This window comes from Zonotrichia leucophrys, chromosome 10 (assembly GCF_028769735.1).
Source record: "Zonotrichia leucophrys gambelii isolate GWCS_2022_RI chromosome 10, RI_Zleu_2.0, whole genome shotgun sequence".
Lineage (NCBI taxonomy): Eukaryota > Metazoa > Chordata > Aves > Passeriformes > Passerellidae > Zonotrichia > Zonotrichia leucophrys.
Window position 1 is genome coordinate 19,082,955 of NC_088180.1, and position 15,670 is coordinate 19,098,624.

The 15,670-nt window shown below is 42.9% G+C and overlaps 1 protein-coding gene across 1 annotated transcript in view; it reads left to right on the top strand.

The window, feature by feature from the left end:
* The window catches only part of MAP2K5 (mitogen-activated protein kinase kinase 5), a 138,197-nt gene that overhangs the window by 15,557 nt on the left and 106,970 nt on the right, over positions 1–15,670 (top strand). The window contains exons 4-7 of the mRNA XM_064722149.1: positions 1,722–1,791; positions 5,209–5,249; positions 5,983–6,044; positions 12,691–12,739. Coding sequence (XP_064578219.1) covers positions 1,722–1,791; positions 5,209–5,249; positions 5,983–6,044; positions 12,691–12,739 — 222 coding nt within the window. The remainder of the gene's footprint in view (positions 1–1,721; positions 1,792–5,208; positions 5,250–5,982; positions 6,045–12,690; positions 12,740–15,670) is intronic.

Consider the following 15,670-nt stretch of genomic DNA (forward strand, 5'->3'; position numbering starts at 1 on the left):
GTTTTTGGGGGGCAGGAGCCGCTCTCAGGTGGGTTTATTCCAGTTGGTAATTCCAGGGATGGATCAGGAATGGTTCTGTCCCCCCCGTTCATTCCGTGTGGGGGTGTCTGCAGCTCCTGGAATTCTCTTGGTGAAGTGGGAATTCCAAAGTTGAAAGCTCATCCCATGGGCAGGGAACAGCTTCCAACACCCCAGCCTGGCCTTGGATATCCCAGGGATCCAGGGGCAGCCCAAGGCCAGGAATTCCTTCCCAAAATCCATCTCAATGGCCACTTTTCCAGTCTGAAGCCATTCCCTGTGTCCTGTCCCGTCCCTTTCCAGCTCTCCTTTAGGGTCTCTGAGCATTCCCTGATCCTTCCCTTCTCCAGGAGAACATTCCCAGCTCTCCTTTAGGGTCTCTGAGCATTCCCTGATCCTTCCCTTCTCCAGGAGAACATTCCCAGCTCTCCTTTAGGGTCTCTGAGCATTCCCTGATCCTTCCCTTCTCCAGGAGAACATTCCCAGCTCTCCTTTAGGATCTCTGAACGTTCCCTGGATCCTTCCCTTCTCCAGGAGAACATTCCCAGCTCTCCTTTAGGGTCTCTGAACGTTCCCTGGATCCTTCCCTTCTCCAGGAGAACATTCCCAGCTCTCCTTTAGGATCTCTGGGCTCTCCCTGATCCTTCCCTTCTCCAGGAGAACATTCCCAGCTCTCCTTTAGGATCTCTGGGCTCTCCCTGATCCTTCCCTTCTCCAGGAGAACATTCCCTGCTCTCCTTTAGGATCTCTGAGCATTCCCTGATCCTTCCCTTCTCCAGGAGAACATTCCCAGCTCTCCTTTAGGGTCTCTGAGCATTCCCTGATCCTTCCCTTCTCCAGGAGAACATTCCCAGCTCTCCTTTAGGATCTCTGAGCATTCCCTGATCCTTCCCTTCTCCAGGAGAACATTCCCAGCTCTCCTTTAGGATCTCTGGGCTCTCCCTGATCCTTCCCTTCTCCAGGAGAACATTCCCTGATCCTTCCCTTCTCCAGGAGAACATTCCCAGCTCTCCCAGCCCAAGCATCCTGCTGGGTTTGGATGCTCTCAGCTCTTTCCCAGCCCTTTTTGCCCGTTCTGAGGGGTTTTTAACCAACAAACATCCCTGGATCGCTGCAGCAGCTCCTGCTCAGTGTCTCGGGGTGTCTGCAGGGAATTTTTGGGGTCTCAGCTTTGGGATCCTCTGTGCTGATCCTGCATCACTGCCCGGAATTCCAGATCCCTTTGGGGTTCCCTTGGAGTTTTCAAAGTGCCTGGTTTTGGGGTAATTTAGGGATTCCCTTGGAGTTTTCAAAGTGCCCGGTTTTGGGGTAATTTAGGGGATATTTAGGTTTTATTTGCACCAAGGCTTTGTGGCCGTGTTTGGTTTTCCTGGCTCCTCCAGCTGCTGCATTTGCTGGAGGAGCAAATTTACAGCATGGAATATTGCAAATATTGCATTTGCAATATTGACTGCTGTGAATGTCTGATTTCCTCACCTGCTGCAGCATCCCCAGCTCTCCAGCAGATCCCTGTGGCCCCACAGCTCCCTGTTATAAATTCCTTTTTTTGGGAGCGCTGCAGATGGACAGGAACCCTCTGAAGGCTGATCTGCACCCTGGCGATCGCAGAGAAAATGAAAATACACAGAATTACACAATCCATAAGTGCTTTTACCACTCCTGGGTTACTGACTCATCTCTTTTTTTTTGGTTTTTTTTTGCAGTATTACTCCACTGTGATGGAGCAGCAAGTGAATGGACAATTGATAGAGCCTCTGCAGATCTACCCACGAGGTAAAGCTGAGCAAATCCCAACCCCAGCCTGGAACAGCTCCTGGCACCTTTTGGGGAGGTTGAAATGCACAGAGCATCGTGTTTAGCTCTTAATTTGGAGAGAGGAATTCATTCTTGTGGGGAGTGTGGAGAAAAGTGCATTTATTGCATAGAAAGCAGCTAATTTCCTGGAGTAAATTAGACTAACGAGGTTTGCAGAGTACATATTTAAGTACATTTAAAGAACTCGCTGGTGATGGTTCTTTCCAAGCAAAGCAGATGAATAACTGAAGGCTTGGATGCTGATGAAAATTGGGCTTTTTAGAGCTGTTTTGATGTCATTAATCAGCCTGCCAGGCTGGGGAGTGTCCCTGTCACCACTGCAGCTCCAGCCAGGACAAGTTTTTGTCTGAAATTTGGGCATTTATTTATTTATAATTATTATTTCTATATGCCCAGATATTCACCAGCACTTCAATAATTCTGAACAGGGACAGATGTAATCAATGCTGTGGACTGAGGCTGTTCAAAAATAGGTCATCTCCAAGCTGACAGAAATCCACAGGCAGCTCGGGAGGGTTTTTTTGGGAATGCTCTCCCTGAGCTCCAGGAATGGCTGGAAAAAGCCTCCTTAGAAAGCATTACATAATTCATTCAGCTCTCAGTGGCCAGGCTCTGAGTCTCTGCCTCTTAATTGATGGAACTGAGAAGGTTGAAATTCTCCAAGTAAATCTCCCAGCAATAAATTAATTGAAATAATTAAAAATTAAACTCCCCTCACTTAACAGATATTACACAAATAATCATACTGCGAGGCTCCCAATTAAACATTCCACACTTGCATTACTTACAACTCTCTGAAGTTTGAATTGGGCAATTAACAGGAGCCTCCTCAAGCCCTGCTAACGAGCTCTGCCAAGAGGCTGGGGGGGATTCCTGGGGCTCCCTTCAAAGGGGACAGGAATTTGGGGGCAATGGGGGAAATTGGGATTTATGGAAAATTGGCAAAGAGAGGGAGGGGTCTCCTGCCCCTTCCCAGGCATGGATCATGGAATCCTGGAATGGTTTGGGTGGGAAGGACCTGAAATCCCATGGATCCTGTCCAATCCCATCCCATGGATTTCATGCCATCCCAACCAATATTAATGATTCCATTTCATCCCATCCCATGGATCCTATCCCATCTCCATCCTATGGATCCCATCCCATGGATCCTATGGATCCCATCCAATATTAATGATTCCATTTCATCCCCATGGATCCCATCCCATCCCATGGATCCCATCCCATCCAATATCAATGATTCCATTTCATCCCATGGATCCCATCCCACTGATCCCATCCCATGGATCCCATCCAATATCAATTATTCCATTTCATCCCATCCCATGGATCCTATCCCATCCAATATTAATGATTCCATTTCATCCCCATGGATCCCATCCCGTCCCATGGATCCTGTCCAGTCCCATCCCATGGATCCCATCCTATCCCATGGATCCCATCCCATCCAATATTAATGATTCCATTTCATCCCCATTCCCATCCCATGGATCCCATCCCATCCCATCCCATCCCATGGATCCCATCCCATCCCATCCCATGGATCCCATCCCATCCCATCCCATCCCATGGATCCCATCCCATCCCATCCTATCTCATCCCATTCCAATCCCATGGATCCCGTCCAGTCCCATCCCATGGATCCCATCCCATTCCATGGCAGGGACACCTCCCACTGTCCCAGGCTGCTCCCAGCCCTGTCCAGCCTGGCCTGGGACATTGCAGGGATCCAGGGGCAGCCCCAGCTGCTCTGGGAATTCCATCCCAATATCCCAATATCCATCCCTGCCCTATCCCATTTAAGCCATTCCCTGTGTCCTGTCCCTCCATGCCTTGTCCCAGTCCCTCCCCAGCTCTCCTGGAGCCCCTTCAGGCCCTGCCAAAGCTCTGAGGATTCCCTGGATCCTCCTCTTGTGGCTCAGAGAATCTGGATGATCCCAGCAGGCTGGAAAATCTTGGAATTTTCCTTTAACTCTTTGCATTTCCCTGTAAACACCCAGTCCCAGGGAATGCTGCCAGGAGCTGCTCACACCTCACCCACCCTGGGGTTAAAAGGACATTTTGGGATTTAAAATTCTCCCTTTGGCTCATTCGTGGAGAGCCAGCCCTGGGAATTGCTGTTCCTGCTGCTGTCTCCTGGATGATCTCTGGCTGGGCAGAATTGGGAATTGTCTCAGTTCTGCCCCAGCTTCAATCCCCTCCAGATCCTCAGCTCTGGCTCTGCTGCATTTCCTCCTCCCCACTCCCTCCAAACGCTCCAGAGCTCAGGTTTTGTTTCATCTTCCCAAACCTCCCCCTTAAAACCCCTTTTTCCTGGGTTAGATCCTTCAAACCACCCCTGAGCTCTGCAGCTGCTCTGAAATACCCAACAAAATCACAAAATCTGCTCTCCTGCTCTTTTTTTTTTTTTCCTGCTTTCTTGCTCTCTTTTTTAAAATTTTTTCCCCTTCCCTGTCTCCTTGTCCTGCCTCTCTAATGAACATCCCAAATTTTGGCAGCCCTTTTCTCCTGTGCCCTTGTAGCCCCCCTTGAAAGCCCCAGCAGCACCTGCAGCTTTTCTGCCTCTGATTTCCACTTCTTCCCTTTCAAGGGATTCCTTTGCAAATCCTTGGAGTTCTTTTCCTTTTCTGCCTCTCTGACTTCTGAGGGAGCCTCAGTTCCTGCTCCCAAAAACTCCTGTATTCCATAAAAACCCTGTCAGGAGCACATTTCCACGTGCCAACCTGTGTTACCTGGGCTCTGCTTTATTTATTCGTAATAAAAAGATCTTCAAGGGGGGAAAAAGTTGATGTTTTCTCTATTTTTAATAGGTTCATTAAAAATAAACATCTGTATGTGGTGTACATATATTTTGAGCAGGAATTAGAATTTCCAAGGGTTCTCTGGGTTGTGCTATATTTTGAGCAGGAATTAGAATTTCCAGGGGTTCTCTGGGTTGTGCTATATTTTGAGCAGGAATTAGAATTTCCAGGGGTTCTCTGGGTTGTGCTATATTTTGAGCAGAAATGAGAATTTCCAGGGGTTCTCTGGGCTGTGCTATATTTTGAGCAGGAATTAGAATTTCCAAGGGTTCTCTGGGTTGTGTTTGGAGCAGAAATGAGAATTTCCAGGGGTTCTCTGGGCTGTGCTATATTTTGAGCAGGAATTAGAATTTCCATGGCACGGTGTCAGGAAGCTCTCAGCATTTATAAATGCTCACTCCTGCAAGTTAAAAATCCTGGGCTGTAATTCCCACTCTGGGTCTCGCCAGGCACTTTTCAATCATTTCTCTCTGCTAATTTTGGTGTCACCCTCATTTCTTTTGAAAAGATTCATTTTGAGCAAATTTGTAAATGGCCCTGATGTGTTCTACAATTTAGTCAATTACTGTTTCAGCCTGCAAACCTCCTGGGAAACGGAACATACATGGCCTCAAGGTACGAATTTCAATAATTGTTTCAGGAAAGTTAGATGGATTTGTAATGCTGTGTTCCACTTATTGAAATGTCAAATAAAACTGCACTTTCTTGAGCTCTGACAAGCAGATTTTTTTTTTTTTAATTCTGATTTTTTTTTTTTTTTCCTTTGGCGAGGGTGGGAGAAGGATTCATCTGCAAAATGTTGGCTGTGATATCTATATTTATATGTCTGTATTTATACATCTATATTTATATGCGTGGTTTTGTTAAAAATGTGTTTGCCTTTTTGTTTTTAACCTCTGCTAATCACGTTCTTCAATTTTAGTAGTTCATTTATCAACTGCTGGCTGCCACTACTTCAAAGCTTTTAAACCCCCACCTCATTCTGTGATTTCAGTCATTTATCCAATTGTGGAAGGCACCACAGTGGGGGATTATTTTAGATTTTTAATTCCTTATTGCTCCTACAATCACATGGAGGAGCCTATGAGTGCATTAAGTGATTTTTGAGTGTTTAAAATGAGAACAAATCTTGAATTTCTCCCCCAAGATCCCCCAATTTCTTGGCGCATCCTTAGCGGAAGGCCGCGGCCTGCTAACCCACATCCCCCCTCAGCCAGCAGCGTGCCTGGCAAGCAGCTCATTAACCTTGCCAGGCTGACGAGGGCTCCGTGGCAAATTACAGGTTAATTAGCAGCGTGTCCCTGGGCAGGGCTGAGCTCAGGCTCCTCTCTTTCCCTTTTTCCTGCAGGTGAACACGCGGGCCGGGGCCGGGGCCGGCAGCGGCGCCTCAGAGGCCCTGCCCAGCAACAGGTGAGCCCCTTTTGCCTTTTGCCTTTTTCCTTTTGCCTTTTTCCTCCTGAATTCCCTTTTTTTGGGAGCCAGAGCTGAGCCCCACACCCTGCTGGCTCTGGGGGTGCTGGGCTTGGGTGGGATTCTGGCGGGGCTCCCATGGGTGCTGCTGGTGGGGATGCTCCCTGTGGGTTTGTGCTGGGGAAGTGAGGGGTGCTGGGGAAATTTGGGATTGAGTGGTGTTACAGGGAGAAATTGGGGTTTGATGATGGAGAAATTGGGGTTTGCTGGGTGTTTCAGGGAGAAATTGGGGTTTGATGATGGAGAAATTGGGGATTGGGGGGAGTTTCAGGGAGAAATTGGGGTTTGTTGGGTGTTTCAGGGAGAAATTGGGGTTTGGGGAATGTTTCAGGGAGAAATTGGGGTTTGATGATGGAGAAATTGGGGTTTTTGGGTGTTTGAGGGAGAAGTTGGGGTTTGTTGGGTGTTTCAGGGAGAAATTGGGGTTTGATGGTGGAGAAATTGGGGTTTGTTGGGTGTCTGAGGGAGAAATTGGGGTTGGGTGTTTCAGGGAGAAATTGGGGTTTGATGATGGAGAAATTGGGGTTTGATGATGGAGAAATTGGGGTTTGCTGGGTGTTTCAGGGAGAAGTTGGGGTTTGTGGGGTGTTTCAGGGAGAAATTGGGGTTTGATGATGGAGAAATTGGGGTTTGGGGGGTGTTTCAGGGAGAAGTTGGGGTTTGTTGGGTGTTTCAGGGAGAAATTGGGGTTTGATGATGGAGAAATTGGGGTTTGGTGGGTGTTTCAGGGAGAAATTGGGGTTTAATGATGGAGAAATTGGGGTTTGCTGGGTGTTTCAGGGAGAAATTGGGGTTTGATGATGGAGAAATTGGGGTTTGGTGGGTGTTACAGGGAGAAATTGGGGTTTACTGATGGAGAAATTGGGGTTTGTTGGGTGTTTGAGGGAGAAATTGGGGATTGGGGGTGGGGAAATTGGGGTTTGATGGTGGAGAAATTGGGGATTGTTGGGTGTTTCAGGGAGAAATTGGGGTTTGCTGCTGGAAAAATCAGGGTTTTCTGGGTGTTTCAGGGAAATTGGTGGAGAAATGGGAGATTGCTGAGAAGTTCAGAAAGAAATTAGGGTTTGATGGGTGTTTCAGGAGGAAATAAGGGTTAGCTGGTGGGGAAATGGGGTTTGATGGGTGTCTCAGGAGAAATTGGGGTTTGGTGATGGAGAAATTGGGGTTTGATGGAGGTTTCAGGGAGAAGTTGGGATTTGGGGGGTGTTTTGGGAGAAATTGGGGTTTTCTGGGTGTTTCAGGAGGAAATAAGGGTTAGCTGGTGGGGAAATGGGGTTTGTTGGGTGTCTCAGGGAGAAATTGGGGTTTGATGATGGAGAAATTGGGGTTTGTTGGGTGTTTCAGGGAGAAAATGGGGTTAGATGGTGGAGAAATTGGGGTTTGATGGTGGAGAAATTGGGGTTTGGGGGATGTTTCAGGGAGAAATTGGGGTTTGATGGTGGGGAGTTGGGGTTTTCTGGGTGTTTCATGGAGAAGTTGGGGTTTTTGGGTGTTTCAGGGAGAAATTGGGGTTTGATGATGGAGAAATTGGGGTTTGGGGGGAGTTTCAGGAGAAATTGGGGTTTGATGGTGGGGAGTTGGGGTTTTCTGGGTGTTTCATGGAGAAATTGAGGTTTGTTGGGTGTTTCAGGGGGAAATTGGGTTTGTTGAGTGTTTCAGGGAGAAATTGGGGTTTGATGGTGGGGAGTTGGGGTTTGTTGGGTGTTTGAGGGAGAAATTGGGGTTTGATGATGGAGAAATTGGGGTTTGGTGGAGAAATTGGGGTTTTTGGGTGTTTCAGGGAGAAATTGGGGTTTGGGGGATGTTTGAGGGAGAAATTGGGGTTTGATGGTGGGGAGTTGGGGTTTGTTGGGTGTCTGAGGGAGAAATTGGGGTTGGGTGTTTGAGGGAGAAATTGGGGTTTGTTGGGTGTTTCAGGGAGAAATTGGGGTTTGATGGTGGAGAAATTGGGGTTTGTTGGGTGTTTCAGGGAGAAATTGGGGTTTGTTGGGTGTTTCAGGGAGAAATTGGGGTTTGATGATGGAGAAATTGGGGTTTGGTGGGTGTTTCAGGGAGAAATTGGGGTTTGGGGGTGTTTTTGGGAGAAATTGGGGTTTGATGATGGAGAAATTGGGGTTTGATGGGTGTTTCAGGGAGAAATTGGGGTTTGCTGCTGGAAAAATCAGGGTTTTCTGGGTGTTTCAGGGAAATTGGTGGAGAAATGGGAGATTGCTGAGAAGTTCAGAAAGAAATTAGGGTTTGATGGGTGTTTCAGGAGGAAATAAGGGTTAGCTGGTGGGGAAATGGGGTTTGATGGGTGTCTCAGGAGAAATTGGGGTTTGGTGATGGAGAAATTGGGGTTTGATGGAGGTTTCAGGGAGAAGTTGGGGTTTGATTGGTGTTTCAAGAGGAAATTAGGGTTTGCTGGTGGAGAAATAAGGATTTTACGGGTTTTTCAGCGAGAAATTGGGGTTTGCTGGGTGTTTCAGGAGGAATGGGGGTTTGCTGGTGGAGAGATGAGGGATTGCTGAGAATTTCAGAGAGAAATTAGTGTTTGCTATTGCAGAAATGAGAGATTGGTGGGAATTCCTGGAAGAAATGAGGGTTTGATTTGTGTTTGAGGAGAAATCAGGGTTTGCTGCTGGCGAAATGAGGATTTGCTGGTGGCTCTAAATTTAAAAAGCACTGAGGTGCAATTTCCAGGACTCCTTGATTTGAAAGCTTGATTCCCATTCATAGGTTTGTACCAATAAATAACCCAAATAATAAACTTATGTAGGTTTGTTAGGGTGGGGTAGGATTTCCAAAAAATGCTTTAAGTGCCTGTTTCCTACAGTTCCAGCCAAGCTTTGGGGTCCATCCCCCTTATCTTGCTTTTTACATCCCAGCCCTAATTTGAAAATTCATGTGAAGGTCTTAAAATGCAAGAGAACTCATTCTCTGTTATTTTTTTCTATTTGTTTTACAAATGCTGGAGGATAAACTCCTTTTTATTACATGAATTGTTGCAGGAAGTCATAATCCTGATGGTAAAAACCTACAAAAACCCCTTCTGTATCCTTAAAAAGAAATAAGGAGGGTCTGGCTCCATCTTCTTCCTAAAGAGCATAACTGAGCCATGGGAATAGAATTCTCTGGGGGCTCCTTTCAGCCTAAATTATTCTGTTATTCTAACAAGCACACAATATTCCATTTATCTGTGCATCCGCATCCTGCTCCCTTTTCTCCCTGGGAAAAAGGAAGGAAAAAGGAATGTTTTGGGTGAATTAGCACAGATTAATGTGGTCAGAGGGGCACTTTTGTGGTGCTTTGGGCACGTTTGGAATTTGGTGAATTTTGGGGGCCTGTCCTGAGGCTGGGACACTCCCACAAATCCCATTTTTTTGTGGGAGATTCCAGCAGCAGAACTGGGGTTTTTCCCCACTGCAAACCCCATCCAAACCAAGCAATCCCAATTTGCTGCTCCCTTTGGTGGCTCTGGAATTGTGGAGATTTTAAAAAATCCCACCCTGGTAAAGTTTTCCCCATCGCTGGGGAAACATTCAATCCCATCCCAAAACTCTGCAATGGAAAGAGAATAAATCAGAATATCTGTGTGCTCTGCAGCCCCCCAGGCTGAGCTAAATAAAGCTGATTTTTCTGTCACTGCTGCTGCTTCCTCTCAGTTCCTCCTGTACTTTGAGCTTGTTCTTCAAGTGCATTGAAAATGAAGCTTCTAGAAGATTCTTGTCACCTTATCTGGTGGTTAATTGCCATTCCTTTTCCAAAACCCCTCTGCACCAGGAGTTTTGTTTTTGAAGTAATTGAAAGTCTCTCTTTGTTTCATGTTCACAAATTGTTAGTCATGAAAGATGACAAGATCAACTTATGTTTCCTTGGAAAACTTAATTTTTCTTTAAAGCAGTCGTGGGAACAAGAGGCCTATTAAAGAACAAAGCCACCAAATCTGAAATCTGTGTTTTCACTGTTCCTGTTAATAATGATCTGTGATCAAGACACGTGCGCAGCCCTTTCAAGAATATATTATTTTGTACTTTTTTCTTTTTTTTTTTTTCTTTTTTTTTTAACTTCAGTAATAAGAGCAGAACGTCCCTTTGAGATGAAGTTTTGCAGACGTTGCTGCCCTGGCAATTTGTTGTGCTGAAGCTCCAGGGAGCAGAGTTTGTGAGGAAAGGAGGGGAAAAATCAGGATTTTGGGAGATTTTGGAGGAGTTTGGGCTGTGAGATTCTGAGGAGTTTGAGGGCATTAAAGGAAAAACCAGGATTTTGGGAGATTTTGGGAGATTTTGGAGGAGTTTGGGCTGTGAGATTCTGAGGAGTTTGAGGGCATTAAAGGAAAAACCAGGATTTTGGGAGATTTTGGGAGATTTTGGAGGAGTTTGGGCTGTGAGATTCTGAGGAGTTTGAGGGCATTAAAGGAAAAACCAGGATTTTGGGAGATTTTGGGCTGTGAGATTCTGAGGAGTTTGAGGGCATGAAAGGAAAAACCAAGATTTTGGGAGATTTTGGGCTGCGAGATTCTGAGGAGATTGAGGGCATTAAAGGAAAAACCAGGATTTTGGGAGATTTTGGGCTGCGAGATTCTGAGGAGTTTGAGGGCATTAAAGGAAAAACCAGGATTTTGGGAGATTTTGGGCTGTGAGATTCTGAAGAGTTTGAGGGCATTAAAGGAAAAACCAGGATTTTGGAGGTTTTGGGAGATTTTGGGAGATTTTGGGCTGTGAGATTCTGAGGAGTTTGAGGGCATTAAAGGAAAAACCAGGATTTTGGGAGATTTTGGAGGAGTTTGGGCTGTGAGATTCTGAGGAGATTGAGGGCATTAAAGGAAAAACCAGGATTTTGGGAGGTTTTGGGAGATTTTGGAGGAGTTTGGGCTGTGAGATTCTGAGGAGTTTGAGGGCATTAAAGGAAAAACCAAGATTTTGGGAGATTTTGGCTGTGAGATTCTGAGGAGTTTGAGGGCATTAAAGGAGAAACCAAGATTTTGGGAGATTTTGGGAGATTTTGGGAGATTTTGGGCTGCGAAATTCTGAGGAGTTTGAGGCATTAAAGGAAAAATCAGGATTTTGGGAGATTTTGGAGGAGTTTGGGCTGTGAGATTCTGAGGAGTTTGAGGGCATTAAAGGAAAAACCAGGATTTTGGGAGATTTTGGGCTGTGAGATTCTGAGGAGTTTGAGGGCATTAAAGGAAAAACCAGGATTTTGGGAGATTTTGGGCTGTGAGATTCTGAGGAGTTTGAGGGCATTAAAGGAAAAACCAGGATTTTGGGAGATTTTGGGAGATTTTGGGCTGTGAGATTCTGAGGAGTTTGAGGGCATTAAAGGAAAAACCAGGATTTTGGGAGATTTTGGGAGATTTTGGGCGTGAGATTCTGAGGAGTTTGAGGGCATTAAAGGAAAAACCAGGATTTTGGGAGATTTTGGGCTGTGAGATTCTGAGGAGTTTGAGGGCATGAAAGGTTTCACCCTTTAACTCACCAGGCTGAGAGCTGGGGATTGGTGAGGTTCCCATGGAGAAAATTAAAGTGAATTTTGTTCTATTGGTTTGGGTGGGGATTCTCCTGGAAAAGGAAAGGGATTAAATTAAAGTGAGTTTTGTTGTTTTGGTTTGGGGGTGAATTCTCTTGGAAAAGCAAAGGGAAGAAATTCAAGTGAATTTTGTTGTATTGGTTTTGGGGTGGATTCTCCTGGAAAAGCAGAGGGAAAAAATCAGTATGAGTTTTGTTTTGTTGGTTTGTGGGTGGATTCCCCTGGAAAAGGAAAGGGAACAAATAAAGTGAGTTTTGTTTTGTTGATTTGGGGTAGATTCTCCTGGAAAAGCAGAGGGAAAAAATAATGTGAGTTTTGTTGATTTGGGGATGGATTCTCCTGGAAAAGGAAAGGGAAGAAATTAAAGGGAATTTTGTTGTATTGGTTTGGGGGTAGATTGCCCTGGAAAAGCAAAGGGAACAAATAAAGTGAGTTTTGTTGTGTTGGTTTGGGGGTGAATTCTCTTGGAAAAGCAAAAGGATTAAAATAAAGTGAGTTTTGTTTTGTTGGTTTGTGGGTAGATTCCCCTGGAAAAGCAAAGGGAAAAAATAAAGTGAGTTTTGTTGGTTTGGGGATGGATTCTCCTGCAAAAGCAAAGGGAAGAAATTAAAATGAGTTTTCTTTTGTTGGTTTGGGGGTGGATTCTCCTGGAAAAGCAAAGGGAAGAAATTAAAATGAGTTTTGTTGTATTGATTTGGGGGTAGATTCCCCTGGAAAAGCAAAGGGAACAAATAAAGTGAGTTTTGTTGTTTTGGTTTGGTGTTTTGAGAGCTGGGGTCAAACACCCAAATTTATTTCAAATTTCCCTCTTGGAGCTGGTGAGCAATAGCTTGTGTCCCTAAGCCAGCTGAAAGGTGGAAAATACATTGATTTTTTAAAATTATTATTATTTTTTGAACTGTTCATTGCTGCTCTCACCACACCTTCCCTTCAAGTTTAATCTCAGAATATCAAACCACAAACTCCCCTTGTTCCTCACTTTGTCTGAGTGAAATATTTAAAATAATTGCTTTATAATAAAATAATGGTTTTAATAATAAAAAGAATTGCTTTAATTTGTTGTTTTTTCCTTTTCCAGCTTGAAGAAGTCCTCTGCAGAGCTGAAGAAGATCCTTGCCAATGGCCAGGTGGGTGCTTTGGCTGGGGCTCCTGCAGCTGAAATGGGATTTTTTTAACCCAAAACTGGGGGTCATGGGAGCGTTCAGGGTCCTGGTTTGCTTTTATTGGCACAGAAATTTGTGTCAGTAAATTCTCAAAATCAGCTTTAGCTCCAAATGGATGGAGGCCCCTCAGTCAGTGCTGGGTAACTGGAGGGAGCTGCTCATGGTCAGCCTCAATCGGAGATGGAAATGGGATTAAATACCTGGATTTTGGTCTGGAATAGTTAATTTTTTATTTACTTAGTGTATTGTCAGGACCCTGGTTAGTGGGAATTTTGGACTTTCTGCACTGACAAACTCTGACCCCCAAGAGAGCCCTGCATTGCACCTGAGAGTGTGGAGAAAGCTTCCAAAATTAATTGATAAAATTAAGATTATAGGTGTGTGGTTTGGTTAAAAGGGTGTAATAAAGAATGAAGTTTATATTTACAGGAATATGTAATAAAGAATGAAGTTTATATTTACAGGAATATGTAATAAAGAATGAAGTTTATATTTACAGGAATTTTAGAAGGTGCCGTGCATGGGTTGATTAACAATCTGCTGAAATTCATCTCATTGCCAGTGTGTGTGTTTATTCAATGGCTCTATTTCTGGGTAGTTTACATATTTCCATTACAGAGTATTTTGGGATAAAACTCTTGTTTTTGCAGGTTTTTTTCACAAGAATAGGTTGTTTTGTAAACTGATTTTCACTCTTGGAGTTCATTTCTCATGGGAGCTCCACAGGCTATAGCTGTTAGTTTAGTTGGAATAGCAATAAATGATTTTACAATTTACCGTAAAATAAATTTTATTTTTATAAGGTTTTATTTATATGCAACAAAAAATATAATTAAAATATATTATCTGTATTCATTATATATTAATATAAATAAGCATAAACATATAGATTCAAAATATAAAAATAAATAAAAATGCGTTGAATTATATAATTATATAATATAAAAATATAAAAATTATATATTTTAATATAGAAATATATTATATAAATTAATAAAAATTAAATTATAAAATATAGTTTGTTTATATTTATTTTATATTTATAAAACCAAATATAAAATATATTAAAACAACACACATTATATATCCTATTTATATATTATATGGATATATATTATATATATAAAAATAGAATATATATATTATATATATTCTATTTATGTATTATACATTATATAATATATTATATATTATATAAATATAATACATAAATTAAAAAAAAACCATTTTTTTTTCCGCCTCCAAAAATGAGGTTTTTTTCCCTGCAGAAATGAGGTTTTTCCCCCTCCAAAAATGAGATGATTTTCCCTCTCCAAAAATGAGATTTTCCCCCTCCAAAAATGAGGCTTTTTCCTGCAGAAATTAGGTTTTTTCTCCCTCCAAAAATGAGATTTTCCCCATCCAAAACGTGAGCCCAGCGCTGCTGAATCCCTGGATACAGCTGGAAATGGGGATTTTAGGCTGAGATCAGTGTTCTCAAATTCCTGATACTTTAAAAAACTATTTTAATATTATTTTATATTAGTTATTAATATATTCCTGATAGTTTTAAATTTTTTTTTAATATTCCAGAATTCCCAGGTAAGTAATGTATTTCCCTTGGTGCCTTGAGATTCTGGAGTAGCAGCAGAACCTGTAAATCAGGGTGGTGCTCTCTGATGTTACTGATTTATTTTAAAGTGATTTATTTTAGAGTAAAATCTCTTTGTGGTTGGCTGAATTTGGCATTTTATTTGTTCTGAACCACAGAGAACAAGGGGTTGGGGTGCCCTGAAGAGATTCGCAGATTTCTTCCCTGGGGTGTCGAATTTTAAAACCAAATTCTTCTTGTGGTACTAAAAATATTACTTAAACTCACTGAAATAAAAAAAATAAAATAAGGATTAAGTGCCTGTTCTTATGGTATTAAAAATGTTAATTAATCCCACTGAAAAATAGAGGAAAATAAGGATTGAGTGCCTCTTCTTACTATATGAAAAATGTAAGTTAAACTCACAAAAAAAAAAATTAAAATTAGGTACTACTTATGATATTGGAATTGTTACTTAAAACCCACTAAAAAGAAAATAAGAATGAAGTTTTATCCTTAAACCAAATTTAAAAAAATAAGGATTAATAACCTCCTCCTGATATTAACAATGTTACTGAAACCCACTAAAAATGAATAAATAATTTAGTTTTAATACTACTTTTTAGTCAGCCTGATGGGAGTGGATTTGCTTTTTGTTGAGAGGAAATGATTTCATTTGTGTTCTGCAGAATTTCGGTGATGGGTTCCTGGGTGAAACTTTAACTTTTGTTCATTTTGGGGGGATTAAGTCACACTTAACCATTGCTTAAGCGTGGCCTGGGTCATTATTTTTGATTATTTTTTGGCAGTTCCTGCTTGGAGGCATCCCTAATGATATTCCCCCAGTAGTTTCCATTTAGCTTTAATAAGGAATTCATATTAATCATTAAAAGAAGGGGACGTGATTCTTCAAGATAATCAAATATTGACAGGTCAGAAATAGCTTTCTGCCCGGCCTCATTGATAGAGGTGATGCGATATAAATATTTATTTCTTTTCTGTCACTCAGGGTAAATGCCACCAATTGATTCAGCATTGATAGAGTGTCAGCAGTTCATAAGGAGCTGCACGAGAGCCTCCCTGCAAAGGGGGTTTGCCAGAGCTCCTCCCTGGGCTCTCAGAATGCACAAAAACCACCCTGGTTCCACCAGGATTCACTGGGAATTTTATTATAATTCACAAAAACCACCCTGGTTTCACCAGGATTCACTGGGAATTTGGATTTTAATAATGCACAAAAACCACCCTGGTTCCACCAGGGTTCACTGGGAATTTGGATTTTAATAATGCACAAAACCCACCCTGGTTCCACCAGGATTCATTGG